The sequence below is a fragment of the Mirounga leonina genome, unplaced genomic scaffold, assembly GCF_011800145.1.
Source record: "Mirounga leonina isolate KUSES-001 unplaced genomic scaffold, KU_Mleo_1.0 Mir_176, whole genome shotgun sequence".
NCBI lineage: Eukaryota > Metazoa > Chordata > Mammalia > Carnivora > Phocidae > Mirounga > Mirounga leonina.
In genome coordinates, this window is record NW_023270454.1 from 2916407 (window position 1) to 2938213 (window position 21807).

The 21807-nt window shown below is 44.6% G+C and overlaps 1 protein-coding gene across 4 annotated transcripts in view; it reads right to left on the bottom strand.

The window, feature by feature from the left end:
• Positions 1 to 21807, bottom strand: part of PEBP4 (phosphatidylethanolamine binding protein 4) — a 245632-nt gene that overhangs the window by 83998 nt on the left and 139827 nt on the right. For all 4 annotated transcript variants that reach the window (XM_035022559.1, XM_035022561.1, XM_035022557.1 and 1 more), the window contains exon 4: positions 12638 to 12736. In XM_035022559.1, coding sequence (XP_034878450.1) covers positions 12638 to 12736 — 99 coding nt within the window. The remainder of the gene's footprint in view (positions 1 to 12637; positions 12737 to 21807) is intronic.

Genomic DNA, 21807 nt, shown 5'->3' on the forward strand with positions numbered 1-21807 from the left:
GGCACGTTCTGCAAGGAGCACTGGGTGTTATGCACAAATAATGAATCATGGAACACTACATCTAAAACTAATGATGTAATGTATGGTGATTAACATAACAATAAAAAATTAAAAAAAAAAGAAGAGACAGCCTTAAAAGGCCCCGTGGCTGCAAACACCCTGAATGTATCCCAAAGTCAGGCTTGCTCTCCTGGCATCTCCCCTGACTTCCGGCCTCATTTCAGTCCCCTACTTGAAATCTCCAGTGGAGACCTAAAGAGCATCACAGAATTAACTGTCTGAGACAGAACTTCAGATCCCCACCCACCCGCTCCCCGCCCTGCCTTGCACACCAACCTGCCCATCCTCCAGCATTTGCCATTTCAGTAAATGGCGCTGCCATTTGCTCAGGCCCCTCATCTAGGCGCCATCCTTGGACTATCCTTCACCCACCATGTCTAATCCACTGGCAAGTCCAATAGACTCTTAACCTCAAATAGACCCCAGTCATGTCCTCTCCATGCCTGCCATCACCTTGGTGCTAGCCACCCTCACCTTCTTGTGGCCACCCTGCTGCCACCCTACACAGTAGTCAGAGTGATCTTTTAAAGATACAAAGCAGAGAGTGCCTGGGTGGCTGAATTGGTTAAACGTCTGCCTTCGGTCGGCTCAGGTCATGATCCCAGAGTCCTGGGATCGAGCCCCGCATTGGGCTCCCTGCTCAGCGGGGAGCCTGCTTCTCCCTCTGCCTCTGTGCTCTCTCCCTCTCTCAAATAAATAAATAAAATCTTAAAAAAAAAAAAAAAAGACACAAAGCAGGAGTGCCTGGCTGGCTCAGTCAGAAGAGCATGCAGCTCTTGATCTCAGGGTTGTGGGTTTGAGCGCCATGTTGGGTGTAGAGATTGCTTAAATAAGTAAAAATTAAAAAGACACAAAGCAGTTTTCATCCTCTTTTTAAAGCCCTCCAATAGCCATGTGCCAAACTCCCTGTCCAGGGCAGGACACAAAGCCCTGTGACAATAATTCTCAATCCCAGATGCACATCGTTTTTCCTTCAATTTTCTTTTTTCTTTTTTTTTTTAAATTGTGTTGGAAAAAAACTGTGTTGAGAACACTCAACATGAGATTTTTCCTCTTAACAAATTTTTAAGTGTACAGTATTAATCTCTAGAACTTACTCATTCTGTGTCACTGAACCTTTATACTCCTTGACTAGTGACTCCAATTTCCCCCTCCTCCACCCAGATGGACATTTGTATCACCTGGGAAATCTTAACAGAAATGGTGCCTGGGCTCTGTTTCCAGGGGTTCTGATCTAGCTGGTCTGACCGCAGCCTCCCAGGTGATTCTAACCAGGGAGTGGTCAAGGATAAGACCCTCCCTCATTGCTCATCTTCTGTGCATTTCCCTTTGATCACTCTGTTCCAGCTGCACTGGCCTTCTTTCTGTTCCTGGAACCCACCCAGACTGTTCCTGTCCCAGGACCTTCGCTCCTACTACTTCCTCTGCCTATATGCCCTTTCCTCACTGCTCACCTGCCCAATTTCTACTCTGCTAAAAGGGTCACCTCCTCTGTGGAGCCCACCTTCTTTCCTCCCAGGTTCCTGGGACCTAACTCCACGCTGACACTTTCACTCTGTACTGTATGTAGTCACTGATTTACTCCTCTGCTCCTCTCACCAAACAGGTTGCTCTTCCCTGGAAGGGATTTGACTTTATAAACTTTTGATCTGCAGCACCTGAATGAAAACTATTGTCTAAGATATGCTGAACTTAAGCTGAATGAATGAATGGGTGAATGAATGAATGAGTTAACAGAGGTAGTCTGACTGATGCAGTAAAGGGAAATTATAATCTTCAATGATCTAAAAGGCTTTACTTCCAACGACGTGATCTAAGATTACATTAACGTTCTTAATTCCTGCATTATGGTTTCACATTCTATTATTAGCTTAAGATTAGCTTAAAAATTAACTAAAACTCCTTTGATCCTTTTTCCTCATGAACTCCTGCCATGCCAGATCTTCCACGTTTTGTACTTGTGCAATTGATTTAGAACCTAAATATAGAACCTTCAGATTAACCCCTGTTAAATTTAAGTCTTTCAATGTAGGCCCATCCTTCCAATTCGCTAAAATTAACTGTCTCGTGTCAGCCATCATGCCAGCAATTCCTTGAAACTTTGTGGGATCTACAAATCTGGTGAGCATGCTATCTATTAAGATATCAAGCAAGGTGGGGCCCTTGCAAGAGTCCCATGGTGTGTCACCAGGGACCACCTTTCTGGGTGGCAGTGATTAGTCAACACTCTTCAGGAATTGCTAACAAGCCACAAGCCCACCTAACACAATAGTCATCAAAGCCATATTTCTCTTCCTTGCCGACAAGGTTACCAAGATCGACTTGGTCTAATGCCTTGGTCGTGGACCTCCTCCTGTTCCACTGGAGCAGTGCTTTGATCAACAAAGAAATCTGAGTGGGGAGGTGTGACTTGTTTTTAGTGAACCTATGCTGACTCCCAGTGTTCACTGTTTTCTATGTTGTCTCAGACCATCTATTCGTTAAATCGGTATTGAATTTTGATGTGGATTGATACCACACTTGGTAACCTAAATTCAGGAATTTACATTTTCCTATCCTATTTCTGGAAATGACTTTGTGACCATAAATCTAAGGACTTTGAAGGTCTTAGCTAATGAGATATTAGCTCATGCAAGGCAAGTAAGCTTTTGCAGATTGCAGAAAGGCTTCCTAGGGAGAGAGGACACAGCAAGCATGGTCCCTAGAGGCCTGAGACACACAGAAGGTGTGAGATTCCACAAACAATTCAGCAGGAGCACCAAGGGGGCTGGTGGGGCAGGCAGACCAGAGCTCAGAGGCCTTGAATAACACGCTGGCTAGATAGGACTCTGTCCTGAGAAACTGAGGAGTCACTGCAGGGCTTCAACTAGGGGAGTAACATGATCATATTTTGGTTTTCAAAAAATAGATACCTTTGGAGGGGCTGGGATTGTAGGAGGGGGACAAATTAGTAGACTTTTACAGTAATAATCTAGAGAGAAGTGATAAGGGCTTTAATTAACTCAGCTGTCTTGGCTTTTACGTTTATGTTTATGATTCTTCTTTTTTCCTACCCCATTTAAATGTCTGAGTGTTTATTTTTTTTTTAAGATTTTATTTATTTATTTATTTATCAGAGAAAGAGAGAAAGAGAGCACAAGCAGGGGGAGTGGCAGGCAGAGGAAGAAGCAGGCTCCCTGCTAAGCAGAGGGCCTAATGCAGGGCACCATCCCAGGGTCCGGGGATCATGACCTGAGCTGGAGGCAGACGCTTAACTGACTGAGCCACCCAGGCATCCCACGTTTAGTTATTCTGCTGCATTCTTGGAATGCAGGCTCTGGTATCCTCTGACTTTTCCAGGCCTGCTCATAATTGAAGGCCCAGCTCAACTTCTATCTCCACTGTGCAGTTATCATATCCATCTTCCTCCTACACAACCATTATCCATCCACCCATCCATCCAGCCTTCCTCCCTTCATTCTCTTATTCATGCCTTCATTAATCGATTGAACCAACATCTACTAAGGGTCTTCTATGTTCAGGGCACCCTGCTAAGTGCTAGGGATATATAATAAGATACAATTCTACTCTCTGGGAACTCATGGTCTAGTCAGGAGAAGAGACCCATAAATAATAACAAAGCGAAGAAGGACAAAGCTGGAGGTATCAGGAGCTGAGCCTTGAAGGAGGAGTAGTTGCCTCGTTGCCAAGGGGAAAGTGCTCAGCCCTTTTATAGCTGAGTCTCAAGAGCCCAGTTAGAGTTGACACCATACCCCCTGAGTTCTACTCTCTATTTCCTACTGAGTAGCAGAAAAAAAATCACATTTTTAATTCTTCTAACATTTATTTATCAAAAACCTATCTTTCTACCTGTCTATCATCTATTATTACTATTTAATGGCCATAGTGCTGAGCACAGTGCTGGCTAAGTAGCTGGTCCCAACACTTCACTGTTAAATCCTACGCCTGAATTGCCTTTTTCCCTCAAGCTCTTTTCACTGGTAACCAGTGAATTCTCCTGACCAGGCCGTACCCGACCTCTTGGGAGCGCTGTCCGCCCTTGACTTTCTCAGCTTCCTGCAGAGGACTGAGGGTGCTCCAGAGGGAAGCAGGGGAGAGCCCGCACGTAAGCGGCACCTACCAAATGGCAGGCGCTGTGTTGCTGGTGCGGAACACATCTTATCTCATTGCGTCTTCACAGCGTTCCTGCAAGGTTGATGTTGGTGTCCTTTCACAGATGAAGGGACAGACTCGGGCATGTAAAGAATTTGCTTCCCAGCAAGTCAGAGGATCGACCTCCTGGGTGTGAGCTGCGCTCCAAGGTCCAGAGTCGGGGCCGTGCTCTGGCTGAGGGTGCAGCCAAGGCAGAGGCAAACGGTAGAGGGCCGGAAAGCTCAAACAACAGCACCCACACCGGCGCTCTCAGCGGCCACACCTGGCACTGATGGAAGCGGTCACATGACCCAGGCCCGACCATGGGTGTAGCACCCACCTCAACTCTGGAGAGGCAATATGGTCTCATGATTACATGTCTCGGCTCTGGATTCAAATCCCAATCAGCCACTTGGGAGCTGTGAGATCTTGGGCCAGTAGCTCGATCCCTCGAGGCCTTCTTTTCCTTGTCTTTATTCCCTTCCTCTTGGGGCTTTTGTTAAGACTAAATGAGATATTCATGTAAAGCACAGTGCCCCAAACCACATGCTAAGTGAGCAAGTGTTTTTTCTGATTTTCTTTTTTCCTCTTCTCTTTCTATTCTTCCTTCTTTTATTTATTTATTTATTTTTTGAGAGAGAGCGAGTGAGCATGGGGGGGAGGGGCAGAGGGAGATGGAGAGAAAGAATCTCAAGCAGGCTCCATGCCCAGCGCAGAGCTCGACACGGGGCTCCATCCCATGACCCTGAGTTCATGACCTGAGCCAAAACCAAGAGTAGGATGCTTAACTGACTGAGCCACCCAGGCGCCCCCTTCCTTCTTTAATTATTACTGCTGTTGTTAATATGTTACATGAATATAAGCTATAAGAAGAGTGTTTCTAGCCAGGAGAGGACATACGCAGGTGGAAACATCCAACAAGTCATCTGTTCCAGCCTTCCACGCACTGGGGGAATTCCCTGGGTCACCCATGAGTAAGTACTTTCAGTGATAAGAAGCTCCCTCCTCTGTGGAGTATATGCTCAATGCTTAGGCAGCTCAAATTCTTGGAAAGTTCTTTCTTCTATGGAGCCAAAATTTACTACCATGTAAATTTCACCCATTGGTTCTAATTCTGCCCAGTGGAGCACAGCAGGATCACCCTTGTTTTCCAATTAGATTTCTTCACATTTTTAAGGAAATCTTCAAAGAATTTTTAAAGACAGTTGTTATGTCTTCCTGTCCTGTTCCAGCAGGCTAGCCATCCCTACCTCTTTCAGGTCCTGCTCACTTGACATAGCGTTTATACAGCTTTGCTGTTCTGGTTGCTTTCCTCATGCTGCTCATGATCTTTCTTAAAATACTGTGGCCAGAACAGGAAACTCTTCCAGGTGTGGTATGACCAGTGCACATTAACAGAACTCTCCTGAAATCAACGAAGGATCCCTCGAATATGCTGCCACCAGCCCTTCCTTTGTCTCTTCCGAAGCACATGTGCTCAGGGGTGGGGGCCCGAGGCCAGTGGACAGTGACAAGCCCAGGTTCCTTGTGTCTGGGCAGGGTGTCTGTCTCCGTCTTATCCATTTTAGAGCGTGGCCATGGAGGGGAGCCACCCTCTGTCCCCATCAGAGATGAGTTCAGAATTGGGTGGACAAGGCTGTGCTGTTCCTTTTGGGGGAGGCCATGGGTGTGTGTGTGTGTGTGTGTGTGTGTGTGTGATAGGGTTGGGGGGGCGAGAGAGGATGGGGGGAGAGAGAGAAAGAGAGAGAGAGAGAGGGAGAATTTTCTGCCTGATCCAGGAATTCTCCTGGATGGCAGAATTGGTTTCCATAACGACTTTCTGATATAAACATATTTGATAAAAATAAGTTAACAGTGGAGCTGTGGTGGAGCACAGACTCTCAGAGTGCTGAGAGGGAGGGAGAGAGAGAGAGAGAGAGAGAGAGAGAGAGTGCGCGCGCACAAGCTCTTCGAAGAACAGCACTTTCCTTTTTTTTTCCCCACCCTCCTGGTCAGCCTCTCTATACATAGTTTCCATAAACCAACTAAAAAGCTTTGTTGACCATGTTCCTGTCTATCCTGGCCCCTTTCCTGCTTGTACACATCATATTCATTCTCGCTCTCTCTCTCTTTCTCCTTAGTTACCTGAAGCACTACAGTACGTATGGGATAATATGATAAATTCATTTCCAATTCACTGCATTATCCCCTGAATATTTTAATGACTCATTGAATGGAGTAAAAAAAGCTATTTCAAATGAACAATTATGCTGCATTAGTCTGAGGGCTGATTATATTTAAACACTGCTCACATGGATAACAGGACACAGCGACCTCAGCATACGAGAGCTAATTTGGCTCTTATCTCCAAATAATTTTACACCGCAAATTACCATGAAAACCTAAAGGGCTTTAAAAACATTCATCAAAAGATAATATTTCACTTTGTAGCAACATTTTATTTAAATTATTTTGAATGGGAACGAAGGCATCTCTGGGGTGGGACAATGACAGCAAGGTGGGGACTGTGTGTGATAAGAAAATGGCAAGCGGGCGCTGGCTTGCGTTAAAAAGACAGAGGGAAAGTGTCCAGGAAGACGTGCAGTCCTGATGGGCGGGGGGGTGGGGGGGGGGACGCACACTGCAGGCCTCACTGGCCCTGGCAGACCAGCCCTCTGCCCTGGCTGTGGTCTGGTCCAAGGGGGCACAGGGCAATTCCCAAAGGCCAAATGAGGGGGCCCATCCCCTTGCTCCAACTACCAATGCCTCCATGAAAGCAGGTCCTGGTCAGTTCAGGTCCTCCAGGCTGGGCCTGAACCCACCTGGACTTGAAAGGCAAAAAGGATGAACTGTTTCTACTGGCAGGCTTGTGTCATTGTCTTGAATTGCAAAGCATGAGTCCAAGAGCCTAAGGGAAGTTGCTCAATTGTAAGTTGCTGCTGTGGTCAGATCTCCAAGTTGGAGGTTGTAGGGGAGAGGATCACATTTACCAAGGTCCTACTGTTCTGTTCAGAGTCAGGAGCCTTAATCTCCTTGAACACCGGGAAAGATATTATTATCATGCCCATTTTCATGATGAAGAAACTGAGGCTCAGAACTTCCCATGTGAAAGTGCCAGAGCCTGGAGCCTCCCCTGGTTCATCTGACCCAAAAGTACAGGCCTGGTGTCTGCCCCTTCAGGGTGGCCTTGTACAAGTCTGATCTATAACCAGGGCCCCCCTGCACTGTCCCCATCACCAAAGGCCTGTAGGTCTGTAGGGAGCCTTGCTGGTGTTCAGTACCTAAATTAATGGACCCTCACAGTATAGGGCAAAGCATGTATGGACAAGTGCGCAAAGAGCAGAAAAACTAAAAATACAGGTCTAAATAAAGAAATTAATTAATTAATCCCATTTCCTTGGTTTGATCTCTTCATCTGAACTTGTGGTCTTGATAAAGATTGTTTATTCTTCTGTTTGTTATCATTTGCTTGCTTCTGAGCATAGATATTGAAATTGGAATATATATATTGCATAGTATATACAATATCAGGATATATATAATATTCCAGTATTACACGCACACACACACACACACACACACGTCACGCACAGTATATTTAAATTTCTACAGGATCTGCTGCTCAGTTGGTTAGGAACAGGATAAATTTGCCGTTTTCTATAGAGCCTCTCTCTAGGGAGTCTTCCCCTTTTTTGCATATATAATTTCCTTTTCCTGTCGCAACCCTGAAGGGTAAGGATTTGTGTCAGTTTTACAGAGAAGCCACAGTCTCAGAGAGGTCAAGTAACTTTCCTGAGATCACTCAAGAGTGGAACCGATCATTCAAGCAAGTGTCCCGATGTGTGCTAACCGCATCACTGGAAAGTAAGGGGCTAAGATCCTTGCCCTGTTTATTTGGTTTCCCATTTATCTTATTCACCTAACACACTGAGGGGTCCTTTAAGAAACAACCTCTCATTATGGAAAAATTCAACCCTTATAGAAAAGTAGACAGAATAATGGACTCTTAGAGGTCCTTTTAATTCCACCCAGAATTGGTTGCGCTTACAGCTGCCAAAGGTTGAGGGCACTGAATGAAAGGGAAACATGAACTTGCCGTTTTGCTTTCTTTCTTAAAACAAAAAAGATATTCAGGGCAAATTTTAGAATCATTGACGGTTTCTAGGAAGATTTTCTTTTTTGGAAGAAAAAAGGTACTCTTGTCTCCTTAATTGTTCTTTGTCACCAATCATGATATTCTTTGTGGAAGGTATTAATATACCATCTTCCTGTGTTCAATATTCCCATTAACAATAAAAAGTCTAATGAAAATATCTGCATGAAAAGCTCTGAGCACTAATTTCAGAGACAAATAGAAGATGAACCAATAAGCTTTTCTTCTGAAATGAATGATGCAAATTAATTGATATCTTAATTAGGCTTTAGCACGAAGATTATTAGTTAGATTGAATCAGAACTGAAAAACATCTTAAAGAAAAAGCCGAGGAGGACATGGCACTGAGGGGAGCGAGATGTTAGTTGTCAATGCTCTGTTCGAAATCTCTTTTGTTCAATGAGAGGTTTTTCAAAGAGGGGGCGGAGGACAGCATGCTTTACCTAGGAGTCCCTGCCTGCCGAGGTCTGGCCAGCATTGGGGACTGAAGCCTCGTCCTGCCCCTGAGCTGATAGGAACCCACCTCTGTGGGAAGTTCTGCCCTGGGAGAGCCCCTGGTGCCCCTGTAATCCCAGCCCTGTGCTGCAGCCTCTTACTCTGCCTCACCAGAACAGAAGCCCTTGGAAGGCAAAGATTCGCCCTGTTGTGTGCGCATCTGCAACCCCAGGGCCAGTGCAGTGCCTGACTTAGGAACAATAAGGATAATGTTACAGCCAGCAATTATATACAGCTTACTATGTGCTCTGAGTACTGTTCTAAGCGTTTTACTTAAAAGAACTCATTTGAACTTCATAACAACAGTGTGAGGCAGGCACTACTGATTAGCCCCACTTTTCAAGGGAGCATATTGAAATGCAAGTTGAGTATCTTGCCCCCCAAGGTCACATAGCTATACTGGTGGATTCGGATTTGAACCCAGTCGTCCGGCTCCAGAGTCCTTGGTTTACATTTGCAGACAATGGTCAATCCATATTTGTTGAATTCAGCCAACGAAGGGTACCATGAATGCCTGGTTCCTACTGGTGGACTTCTCTAGTTTCTGAACAGGTTTCCTTTCTCCAGAGCTTTATCCCACTCAATAGTAGACTCCTGTCGGCCTCCCTTTGGGGCAGGGGGCTGCAGATGTTCCCTGTATTCCTAAGAACTGACTGCTGTTTCAACCCAGACAGATGGCCCCTAAATTGTCCCTACTGAGGGGCTCCCATGGCCGTGGTTCCGCCCACCACCCAATTAGACCTGGGCCCCTAATATCACAGCCTGGGTTCCACCTCCATGGCCACTGCGAATCACAGGGCTATCGTCACTCTACCTCTGCTGTGACTTTATGGTGTGCCTTACTGTCGAGGCCACCGACTGCTGAGGGTAGCGATACTAGGTAGGGTTTACTCTTAACCTAACATATCAAGGGTTAAAATTACAGAGGAGTTCAAAATTCTTCCCAGGTATATTTGATTGCCCAAGATAGCATTCCCTGGGGAGGTCCCCTAGCAGCATCTATCCATAAGAGGGAACGAGAAGGAGAGCCCTGGAATGGTAGGTGACCCACAGAGACTCTGCTTCCCATCTGACAGGGAGGGCACGGTGGGATGCCTCTTGCCACAGCGGAGTGGCTGGCTGAGACGGGGTGTGAACCAGACCGTGTGGTCCGACCACGTGGTGGGGTGTGCAATCTGGAGCTTGGGGGCTTGGGCTGAAGACCCAGCTCCATGAGCCTCTAGCTAAGAGACTGCATCAGCCAGCCCCTCTAGGCTTCGCTTTCCCACCTCTGAAATGGGGATAATGCCTACGTCACAAAGCGATTGTGGGGCTCAAAAGGAAGTGTCAGAAGTGATTATCACTTGAAAATTGCTCCACAGTTGGGAGACGACAGCAATGACCAAGGCATTCCGACGCTGAGCTCTGTGGTCTTCCTTCAGTTGGCTCAACTCCCTTCTGGAGACTCATTCGCTCCACACTGATGGAAGTGGTGCCTGGGCATCTGCATTTTGACACGTTCACCCGCGGATTTGAACACGCTCTAATGTCTGAGACCTACTCAGCCACAGCTAATGCCAACACAAAGGAAGTACTGCTGGGTTTGATGAGAGGCTTCCCTTTTTTTGGCCAAGGTCCACAGCCTGAGACCTAAACGAGCCTGGTTTTTATATTGGCCATGCAGCTGGAGGAATGCGGGGGCTGGTGGGCAGGCTGAGTGGATATAGCTGAGGAGAGCTGCCGCTTCCTGCTGGACCCTTGGATCAGGGAAAGGGGGTGAAAATGTGCCTGAAAGCCAAGCCTCCTCCGGTCTGAGCGGCAAGGCTGAGGGCCACAGCCGGGCAGGTGGCCCTGCTAAGCTCTGTGGCTTAGCAGTCTTGCGGGCCCCACCTGGCACCTGCCACCCACTCTGCTTCTCAGCTGGGCTGCTGAGAGCCCATGTGTGTGCTGCGAAGCATCTGTGAGAGGCACTGTCCCGAGTGCATGCTGGGGTGAGGGGATGGGCGGGGCGGGGGGCTTCAGGCTTGGAAGAGAGGCAGCCTCAGGGCCCCAAGGTGCCCTCGATGCTGAAATGACTCCACCCACCACAGTTTCTGAAGTGTGCCTCAGAACTGCCCCATAGAACCCTCTTATGGACAGCCTGGTATGTGACGTCCAGAGCAATACTCCTTTCTTGAGAGCTTCGCCCCCTCGTGACGGCCAGGGAATCCCAAGTACAGAAAATGGCAAGGCTCTAGATTGGGGCAGGATCCAGTATCTTTCCCTTTGGTGCTCTCAGCCCTCTCCCTGCCCTGATGGCATGAAAATCCCCCAGATCTGCCCCTTTCCATGTTTATGGTGTTTCCAAGGCTCTTCACCAGGCCCAGGAGTGCTTGGTCGGGAAGGGTGTTGAACAATGCCCCTGCTTTCCCTCACGCACTCTCCAAGAAGCCACTGCCAGAAGCTTCCCTGGAGGGAGCCCTTTCCAAGGCCCTCTGTAGCCAGCACTGCCTCTGAGGATGGGCTGCCGACCTGAGCATCCTGTGAAGGGCCTGTGGTCACTGGGCAGGGGTTGGTTGACAGGGTAGCTTCCTCCCCAAGCCCCCCAGTCTAGGGGTTGTGAGAGCCCCTGCCTTGCTCAGGAGCATCAGTGGCTAGTTCACACTGATACCCCTTCCTCTGACCCATAGCAGTAGAAGGAAAAACACAAACTCCTTACACTTGTGGTACTATGGTTTCCAAAGTGCTCTCAGGATGCTCTCTCATTGGATTATCATGACAACCACACAGAGGAGGTAACATGGTTCCTATCTTACAGATAAACATGAAACACCCAGAGGGACTCCGGGCAACTTAATGGTGATCATTGGTTTGGGGACCAGCCAAACCTAGATCCAGACTTAGTCTTTCTAGTTCTGGATTCCCACTATCTTACGGCTTGATGCCTTTGCACACTATGCGAAGGCCATCCGCGAGCTCTCTCAGCGCAGACGCACGGATAGCTGAAGCTAGCGTGGAATTTCCCAGAGTGTGCGGCAGGCGATTGTGAGCACAAGATTCAATAGTCAAATGAGGTTGGAAAATAAATGCATACTATATAGTGCACATTAGAATATTAAAAGCTCTAAAAAATCCTTCAGTGAGGAATGGGATTAATACAGTGCAACCTGGAGTCTCCAAAACTTGTTTGGGAATAGAACCTTTTTTCTTCCCCCACATAATGCCCGTTAGCAATGCATCAGACTTGTGTTCCTCAGACCTACTCCAGAAGGGATGAGCCAGGCTCCTTCACTATTATGTGATGGCAAAGGGACACAGATGAGGGGAGACCGCTTGTTTCTGTACAAAGGAAAGGACATCACCAGGCCTTCCCTGTGCCCCTCAGCCCATCAGGAGGAGGAGCTCCTGCAGGACCCACCCTGGCCAGCTCTGCCCCCCCGGACTGCACAAAATCACCCCCGTGCCTTCGAATCCAGGCTCCTTGTGGTGGTGCGCTGGAGGCTATTGTTAAATTTTCAGAAAATTTGTGAGTTAATCATTTAAATCATCAGGAACTCAAAATTGGCCATGATGGAAGTATTTACATTACAGAAATCAGCAAACACGACAAATTGGGGCTCTCCCCACCCGGTTTATCCTGAGAGTCCATTTACCTGTGCACCACTGATCCTGGATGTTTTTTGGAATTGTTAGAGAACTTGGAAGGGGCTGTGACAGCTGGAGGCAAGGGGCAACCTGACACGGAAGTCCTTGCTCTTCAGAGTCCCCAGCCCTCCTGGGTGAAAGCCGAGAACCGCACAGAACAGTCATCCTCCAGCTATAACCCCAAATGAATCAGAAAGTGCCTTCTGGCCTGCTTACCTTTATATCTGTTACCAGCCAGTGTCTCCAGAATTGAGCTTTGGGTGAAGACCTGCTCGGGGCATCTGGATCCACCATCACCAGGATGTAGGTTGCGCCCTGTAACACATTCACCAGAAAGAAATGTAGCATCGTGACTAGAATTCTGAGAGGAAAACTGCACGGTGCAGTCTCTCCTTTTAGCTCTACTGCAGCCGAGAATGGCGGGCCGACCCCTGTAGCTTCCTACCCAGTCCATCTTTGTTCTCGTGACATTCCTCTTGTGTCACATGTTTACTTGCAGAGAAATGAAGTCTATTAAGTAGACAGCTGAAAAGCTTGGCTTTCCCTTTATGAAGAAGAACAAATCAAACAAGCATATTTACTAAGCATCTGGAAGTCCCTAGCATCATGCTAGGTGCTATGATGGGAAAATGAAATTTAAAACAGGGCTTCTGCTCTCAAGAAGTTTACAGTATGGTTGGAGCAACTTATCCATGAATTTGGCAAACACAGGAGAACTTAGTCTGTATCAGGAACAGTACCAGTTGCAAGGAATACTAGGATTCATTCATACCTCAACAAGCATTTACTGAACACCTACTATGTGCCAGAAATCGTTCTAAGGGCTAGGCATCCAACAGAGAACAAGACAGTGTGAGCCTTACTTTCAGGAAGCTTTTATTCTAGGGAAGAGACACAGATTTTTTAAAAACTCAACAAACAAACAAACAAACCCGAACCACAAGGAAATGTCCAATTGGGATTAGTGCTCTGATGAAAATAAAATAGGGTGGGGGTGAGACGGATTAAGCATTCCGAGAAGAAGCAGCAGCCACTACAAAGGCCTGCATGTGGGAAAGAGTGGGGGTTTGAGGAACAGAAGGAATACCATGTGGCTAGGGGTGAGCAAGGGGAAGAATGGACAAGGCCGGGTTGGAGAGGTGGGGGGGCGGGTGGCACAGAAGTCTTTATAGGCCTTGGTAGGCGAGGAGGAGGGTTTTACTCTAAGTGCAATGGCGAACCAATGGAGGGTTTTAGCCAGCAGAGTGAGACGCTCTGATTTGTTTTTCAAAGATTGTTTTGGTGGCTGGGTGGAGAATGCATGGTTAGCAGAAGGTGAGAGATGGAGCCAGGAGGCCAGTCAGGAGGCTGCTGCAGTAGCAAAGGGAAGGATGGTGGCATATCGGACTAGAATGGGGTAGCAATAGAGAGAGATGCAAGGAGGTAGATTGGGGAAGTATTTTTAGGTAGAATCAATGGGATTTGCTGATGGATGGGACAGTTGGGCATTGAGGGAGTGAGGAAAGAGAATTTGAGGATATCTCCTGAGTTTCTGGCTTGAGCAACTGGGTGAATGGGACCATTTAGTGACATAGAAGACCTGGGGAGAGACTGTTTGAAAGGGGGTATTGAGAGTTCTGTTTTAGGCATATTAAGTTAGAAATGCTTCTAAAAGTATGCAAGTCAGAGTCTGGAGTCTGGAGGAAAGGTCAGGACTGGATAGCTAAGTTTTGGAGACATTGACATATAGATGGTCCTTAAATCCATAGACTACCGAGATTCTTCCTGGATGGATTAGACATGGAGCAGAAAAGAGGTCTTTTGAACAGAAAAGAGTTCCCTAGAACAGCTAATGTTTAGAAGAGAAGAGAATCTAGCAAAGGAGACTGTGAAGCCAGAGAGGTGGGGAACACCTGAAGAGTAGGTATCATGAAAGCCAAGCCAGAAAGAGTTTCGAAAAGGAGGAGGTGGTCAACTATGCTGAATGCTGCTGAAGGGTAGAGGGAGATGAGAACACAGATGTGACAATGTGATCGGACAACTTGGGGACACTGCTACTTGGAAAGACCAGTTTCAGTGGAGTAGAAAGGACTGAGGTTTGCTTGGGATAGGTGGAAATGAGACAGGGGATGTGGAATTGGGAGACAGTTCATAAAGATAATAAAAGAAATTTTAGTGTGAGGCCAGCTGAGACAGGGAGTGGCTGTTACTAGATGGGAAGGAAGAGTCAAGAGATCTTTAAAATTTTTTAAATTATTCTTTTAAGAGAGAGGTGACAGTCAGACATGTCTGCAGGCCAGTGGAAATGATCAAGTAGAAAGGGAGACAGAGAGGAGAAAGGGGATCGTTGCAAGAGGCAAGACTCTGGAAAGGTGGGTAGGGACAGGATCCAGAGCAAAAGTGGAGGGACCGGCCTCTGGTAAGATGCAGAGGATACAGGCTCAGATGCAAGGGAACTGGAGAATGTGATGGTGAGGAATGAGGACACTGTCTTCTGATGACTTCTATTTTCTCAGTGAATTAGAGGCAAGGTCTAGGGGAAGACAGATTATAAGAAGTCTGGGGACAAGGAAGAAGGGGTGAAATAGTCATTTTGGAAAGTGAGAAATTGAATATAGCATAGGTTTATAGTAAGGTTCCTAGATAATATGACATCCCACATCTGTGTGCTTTTAACTATTCAGGTGCAGTCGTGAAATAAGTGGTAGCTGGGTTTCACGTGGACAGGGCCTCAGACTGCTCAGGATGCAGGACGAGAAGGCAGTGGGAGAGTAAGACGTGAGTAAGGCAAATAGAGACAAGCCGGGGCTCCTCTTCGTCTGAAGGGGACGTGGCTGTAGTACAATGTGTGAGTGCCTGAACATTTACCAAGTGCTCAGGGGACGCAGAGGACGGAGCCTAAACCTCTCTACCTCAGGAATCCAGGCCGCCTTCGCAGACTGTCTTTTGAACTCGATCTAGAAGAATGAGCAGGGTTAGGAAAGTGACTCTGCAGGCCAAAGGAAGGGTCTGTGCAAAGGGATGGGGAGGTTCGGGGAATGGCAAGAATCTTGGTGTGCTGGGACACAGGGCATCTAGAAAGGAATGGTAGGTGACAAAGCTGAGAGGTTACAGGGACTAGATGATAGAGAGATTAAGTGTCCTAAGTCGTTTAGAATTTGTTTTGCCACAGGACCATTGAAATTGTTTGAATAGACCACTGACATGATTAAGTGTGTGCTTTGGGAAGGCACATGATAAACGCTGAGTAAAAAACTGAAAGAAGAGCAACAAGAAAAAAAAAGACAACTGGGATATTCTGAAGAGAGATCACAAGGGCTTGAAAATGCAAGTAGTAGTAATGAAGACAGAAAGAGACTCCACGGGGAGTCTGCTTGGGATTCTCTCTCCTTCTATCCCTCCCCCGCTTGTGCGCCGGTGCTCTCTCTCTCTCTCAAATAAGTAAATTAAATTAAAAAAGAGAGACAGAAATGTGAGGGGGAACGTAGGATCATATCCCAAAGAGCCAGGTGTGTGTGTGTGTGTGTGTGAAATTCCAATAGAATCCCAGAAGGAAAAACTGTATAATTGATACTCCCAAGAATAGGTTCTAGCCAAAGTAATAAGAAAGTAAAAAGAAACAAAGTATAAATACTGTAAAAGAAATAAAACCGTCTATCCTCTGTCTTTTAATTAATTTTTTTTTCTTTTTGCAAGTGCCATGACTCCCTACATGAGAAATCCAAAAGGCTCAGCTGGAAACAGCTAGACTAATATTCAGTAAAGTGAGCTGTTACGAAATGCACACAAAATCAGTACTTATTAATAATGGCCAGAAAATGCACTTTTAAAATCCCATTTATAATTGTAATAAAAAATATAAAATATCTAGGAATAAACTTGATGAAAAATCCAAGACTTAGACAGAGAAGCCAAAAAACTACTGATGTGCAATGAAAAGAAAACTTGAATAGATGTGGAGACACGCTATGCTTTTAAACTGAAAGAACCATTTACAAATATGTCGATATCCTTTAATTAATTAGCTAATTTAACACAAGTCCAATCAAAATCTTAAATAGATGTTTTGGGAACTTCATGGAATAATTCTAAAGCTCAGAATAGAAGAAAAAAATAATTAGCTGAAGCAATATTGAAAACTAGGGAAATGGTATTGATTTTGAAGATATTAAAACATATTATAAAGCTACAATAATTCAAACAACGTGGTGTTGATTAAAGAACAAGTAACTAGAGGAAGCAAAGTAGAAAATCTAGAGAGCAACTCATGTTTTAACATATGTGTATTTAATAGATGATCAAGTTCTCATTAAATATATGATATTTAATATATGATAACATTATTTCAAACAAGTAGGGAAAGGATAGATTATTTTTTAAGTGCTACTGAGACAATTGGCTAACCATGTGGAATAAACTTCAGTCTCCATTTCTTTCATATGCCAAAAAATTTCCAGATTTAAATGTGAAAATGAAAAAAAATCTTTAAAAAGTGACTTAATGAAATTTAGTAAATTCATATAATGGAATACTCTGTTAGAATTAGATCTTTATATTTTAATATGGAAAAATATCTAAAATATACTAGTAAGTGAAATAAGCTGCCGAATAGTGTGAATGTTATCATCTAAAATGTGCAGGAAAAAAAACTTTACATATCTAACTATATATATATTTATAGATATATTTGCATATGCATAGAAAATGTCTGGAAAAGTACACACCAAACTGTTAACAGTAAATGGCATGAAAGAAAAGATTGATATATTTAACTAGATATAATTTTGAAACTTTTATGACAAAAAAAAAAGAAAGCAAAATAAAATTCAAAGATAATGCTGGGAGAAAATATTTACAAGATCTATATGATAAAGGGTTCACCTTAATATGTAAAGTACTCTTTAAATCAATAAGAAAAAGAGTAATAACCCAATAGAAAAATAGATAAGTTACATGAATAGGCATAAATTCATAAAATAAGAAGTACAAATGATCAACAAACATATGAACAAACGTTCAATTTCATTAGTAATCAAAGATATGCAAATTTTATAAAATAAAATCCCATTTTGCCTATGAAATTGACATATATATTTTTTATGTCTATTCCCAGAGTTTTTTAAGGTATGTAGAAACAAGGGGTAGGTTACAAAATCTTATGTAAGATATGATCTCATTGTCTTAGTTAACCAGAAGAGAAGACCAAAACTGTATATCATACACATATATACCCTTCCATGGAAAGAGGACCAAGAAAATCAGAACTGAAATGTTGACCATCTCTAAGTGATGGGCTAATTATGAACTATATTCTTCTTTGTGCTTTTCTGCATTTTCCAAAGTTTGTGCAATAAAATGCACTGCTTTTACGCATAGGAAAAAAAAATAAAAGATTTGTACTTAAAAAAAGCTACTTAAGAAGTCCCCAAACCCTTATTTTCTTCCTGGTCAAACAATGCTCAGAGGAATTCTTCTCTATGGCAGCCATCTTTTCCTTCCCATTCCCCTCATTCACTGCCCCTCCCGGCCCCCACCTGCAGCTCTCCCACACTGGTGTCTGCCTCTATAAGTGGTGAACCAGGAGACTGGTCTCCGTGGGCGAATCCCTGCTGCACGGTGCTCTCTGAGGTGGTTACATCCTGAGGTTTATCCTAGATCCCCTCCCTGCTAAGCAACCCCATAGCAGACCTCTTCTAAAACTCAGCAGGAAAGAGAGGGCTTCTGTGGTGATGGTCTTTAGCCTTCTCTCTCAATGCAATCAGGGAGCTGGTTTTCAGCCCTTTCAAAGACCCCAAATGGCAACAAAAGCTCCCTAGCAAATATTTAGCAGAGGTGGGGTGATGTTCAGCAGATAAATTGGGAAACAGGCTATTCAAGAGCTTGGCTTGTAGCTAGACCCCTTGAAGTCTGACCCAGGCCCCTGCTTGTTCTCTGCTGGTCCTTGGAGCAGACAGGCTGGCATAGGGTGGGGTGAAGGAGATGAGCTGGTCTCCGGGCACATGACACTAATGTCTGACCATGGTGGTCCATCCTCTAGGCATAGCCTAAGGAGAAGAATGTGCAATCAATACTTACAACAATGGATTTGTCTCCAGAGATTTTTGTCTCCAGAGATTTTTGCACTTGCCTCATGTCTTCTTGCCTGGGACAAAATTGTTTTGTACTTCTTTGGGGGTATCACACCGACCTAATGAATACCAGGCAAACAGTAGGTACTCATGAAGCCTTGTGCTGTGGGCTGGGGATCTTGGCTAAGTCTTTCTCCTCTATAGCTTTTTCTAGAAAACGAGGGGACTGATAGATGGTCTACTTACCTTCAGATTCTAACATCCATTCAGTGGATTCTGAGGTGTCTAGATATCATGTGAAACTAATCCTGCTTAAATGAGCCAACAGTCCCACTTTAGGGTATTTATCCAAAAGAATTGAAATCAGGACCTCAAAGAGATGTCTGCACTCCCATGTTCATCCCAGCATTATTCACAATAGCCAAGATGTGAGAAAAAGCCTACATGTCCCTCAATGGATGAGTGGCTAGAGACAATGTAGTCTATACATACAGTGGAGTATTATTCAGCCTTAAAAAAGAAGGAATTCCTATCATTTGTAACAAAAGGAATGAACCATGAGGACATTATGCTAACTGAAATAGGACAGTCCCACAAAGACCAATACTGTATGATTCAATTTATATGAGGTATCTACAATTGTCGAACTCATGTAAGTAGAACAGAGCGGTGGTTGCCAGGGTTGGGGGAGGGGGGAGTGGGGAGCAGCTGTTCAATGGGTACAGAGTTTGAGTTATGCAGACTGAGTATGTTTTAGAGATCTGCTGAACAACATTGTGCATGTAGTTAATAATACTGTATTGTACACTTTAAAATCTGGCAAAGGGTAGATCTCATGTTCTTACCTCAGTGAAGTTTAAAAAAAAAAAAAAGAAAGTAAATCTACTTGAAAAAAGCAGATGGAATCAATGTCCTTGTCAAACATTCCACAAATCTCAAGAGTTTGATTGTATGTTCTGCTGGTGAGGCTGTGGGGAAGTTTCCTGCATTGCTGTGGGGAAGAAAAGTGGGGGCAATTTACCTTGGGGCTCAGCAATCCCATTTCTGTGATTTGTTTCCTTCGAAAGATATCTGCACGTTTATGACAATTTGTATGTAAGGTTTTCATTTCAGCTCTACACAGGGCTGAATAATAATAGCAAAAGTTGGAAATAACTCAAGTGTCCATCAGTTGGGGATTGGTTAATAAACACTGATACATACTCACAATGGAATACTTGATAGCTCTTAAAAACAATGAAGCTCTCTAAGATCTGTTATGAAAAGCTCTCTAAGATAAATTAAGTGAAAAAAGCAAGATGCAGAACAGTGTATCTAGGAGCTCACTTTTAAAGAAGAAAGAGAAAATAAGGTATTTCTTTACAGTGGCTTGTATTTGCATAAACAAACTCTGGGAGGATACTTTTAAAAAGCCAATAGAGGATGCACGCGGTGGTGGTAATAGGGGCAGATAGGATGGAGAGATGGGACGGCTATCTCTTGTATATGCCTGTTCTACCATCTTGGTTTTTGAGCCATGTGAACGTACAGATGACCTTTGAAAAAACACTGGTGCGGTGGTGACCCCTTGTGCAGTTGAAAATCCATGTATAACTTTTGACTCCCCCAAACCTTAACAGCCTCCTGTTGACCAGAAGCCTTGCTGCTAACATAAAGAGCTGATGGACACATATTTTATATGTTATATGTATTATATACTGTATTCTCACAATAACGTAAGCCAGAGGAAAGAAAGTGAAGAAAATCATGAGAGAAAATAAATTTGGGGTGATGTACTGTATTGATTGAAAAAAATCTGTGGATTAGCGGACCTGCGCCTTCAAACTCCTAAGGTTCAAGGGTCGACTGAATGACCTGCTAAGGATAAACTAAAATGGTAAAATAAAGAGAAATGTATACTAATCACATAGTATTATCCTGGAGATGTCAGCCTCTAGTCTCTCTCTCACCGGCTGAGAGGTAAAGAGGGATGGCCTTGTCCCTTTGCTGCAGGCAGAGCTCTGGGAATCCTCATTCTATTTGTGGAGGGCAGTTAGGTGAAGGGCAATGGATGGACGAGGGCTTGGGCTCCACAGCGCAGGGCGTGAGTAAGGTGCGGGAACCCATGTTAACAAATCATGGTGCTGGGACACCTGCGTGGCTCAGTCAGTTAAGCGTCTGCCTTCGGCTCACATCATGATCCCAGGGTCCTGGGATCTGGGATCAAGTCCCACATCGGGCTCCTTGCTCCGCGGGAGCCATTCTTCTCCCTCTCCCTCTGCCTGCCGCTCCCCCTGCTTAGGCACTCTCTCTCTCTGACAAATAGTTAAATAAAATCTTAAAAACAAAACAAAACAAAACAAAACAAATCATGGTGTTTCCAGACGATGGTGACGACACAGAGGCAGAGTTAGATCTGGATTTGTCCAGGTCAGTTTTTTAAAGCAGCTATATTGAAGTATAATTTCCATACTACAAACTTCACTCCTTTTAGGCATACATTTCAACAATTTCTAGTAAATTAACAGAGCTGTGCAACCATCACCACAATTTAAATTTAGAACATTTTTATCACCCCAAAAAGAAACCTTGTGCCATTTACAGTTACTTCCTGTTCTCTCCAACCAGCTCCAAGCAACCACTAATCTACTTTCTGTCTTGATAATCTCCTTTTTGCCTTTTCTGAACATTTCATGTAGATGGAATCATATAATATGTGGTCTTTCAGGCCTGGCTTCTTGCACTCAGCATAATGTTTTTGAGGCTCAACTATATTATTGCATGCCTCAGTGCTTTATCCCTTTTTATTGCCAAATAGTATTCCATTGTATGGATATTGGTATGCATTTCATTCGTCCAGTTGATGGACATTTGGGTTCTACTTTTTGGCTATTTTGTTAAAGATTTTTTTTTTTTAATTTATTTGAGAGAGAGAGAATGAGAGAGAACACATGAGAGGGGATAGGGTCAGAGGGCAAAGCAGACTCCCTGCCGAGCAGGGAGCCCGATGCGGGACTCGATCCAGGGACTCCAGGATCATGACCTGAGCCAAAGGCAGTCGCTTAACCAACTGAGCCACCCAGGTGCCCTACTTTTTGGCTATTTTTGAAGGGTGCTGCTATGGACATTTGCTACAAGTCTTTGTGTGGATATTTGTTTTCAATTCTCTCGGGAAAATATCTGAAGTGGAATTGCAAGGTCATATAGTAAATTTATGCTTAACGTTTTTAAAAATTGTCAAACTGTTTTCCAAAGTGACTGCACCATTGTACAACCCCACCAGCAGTGCATGAGGGTTCCAATTTGTCCATGTCCCCACCAACACTTGTTACCATCTGTCTTTTACACTGTGGCCGTTCT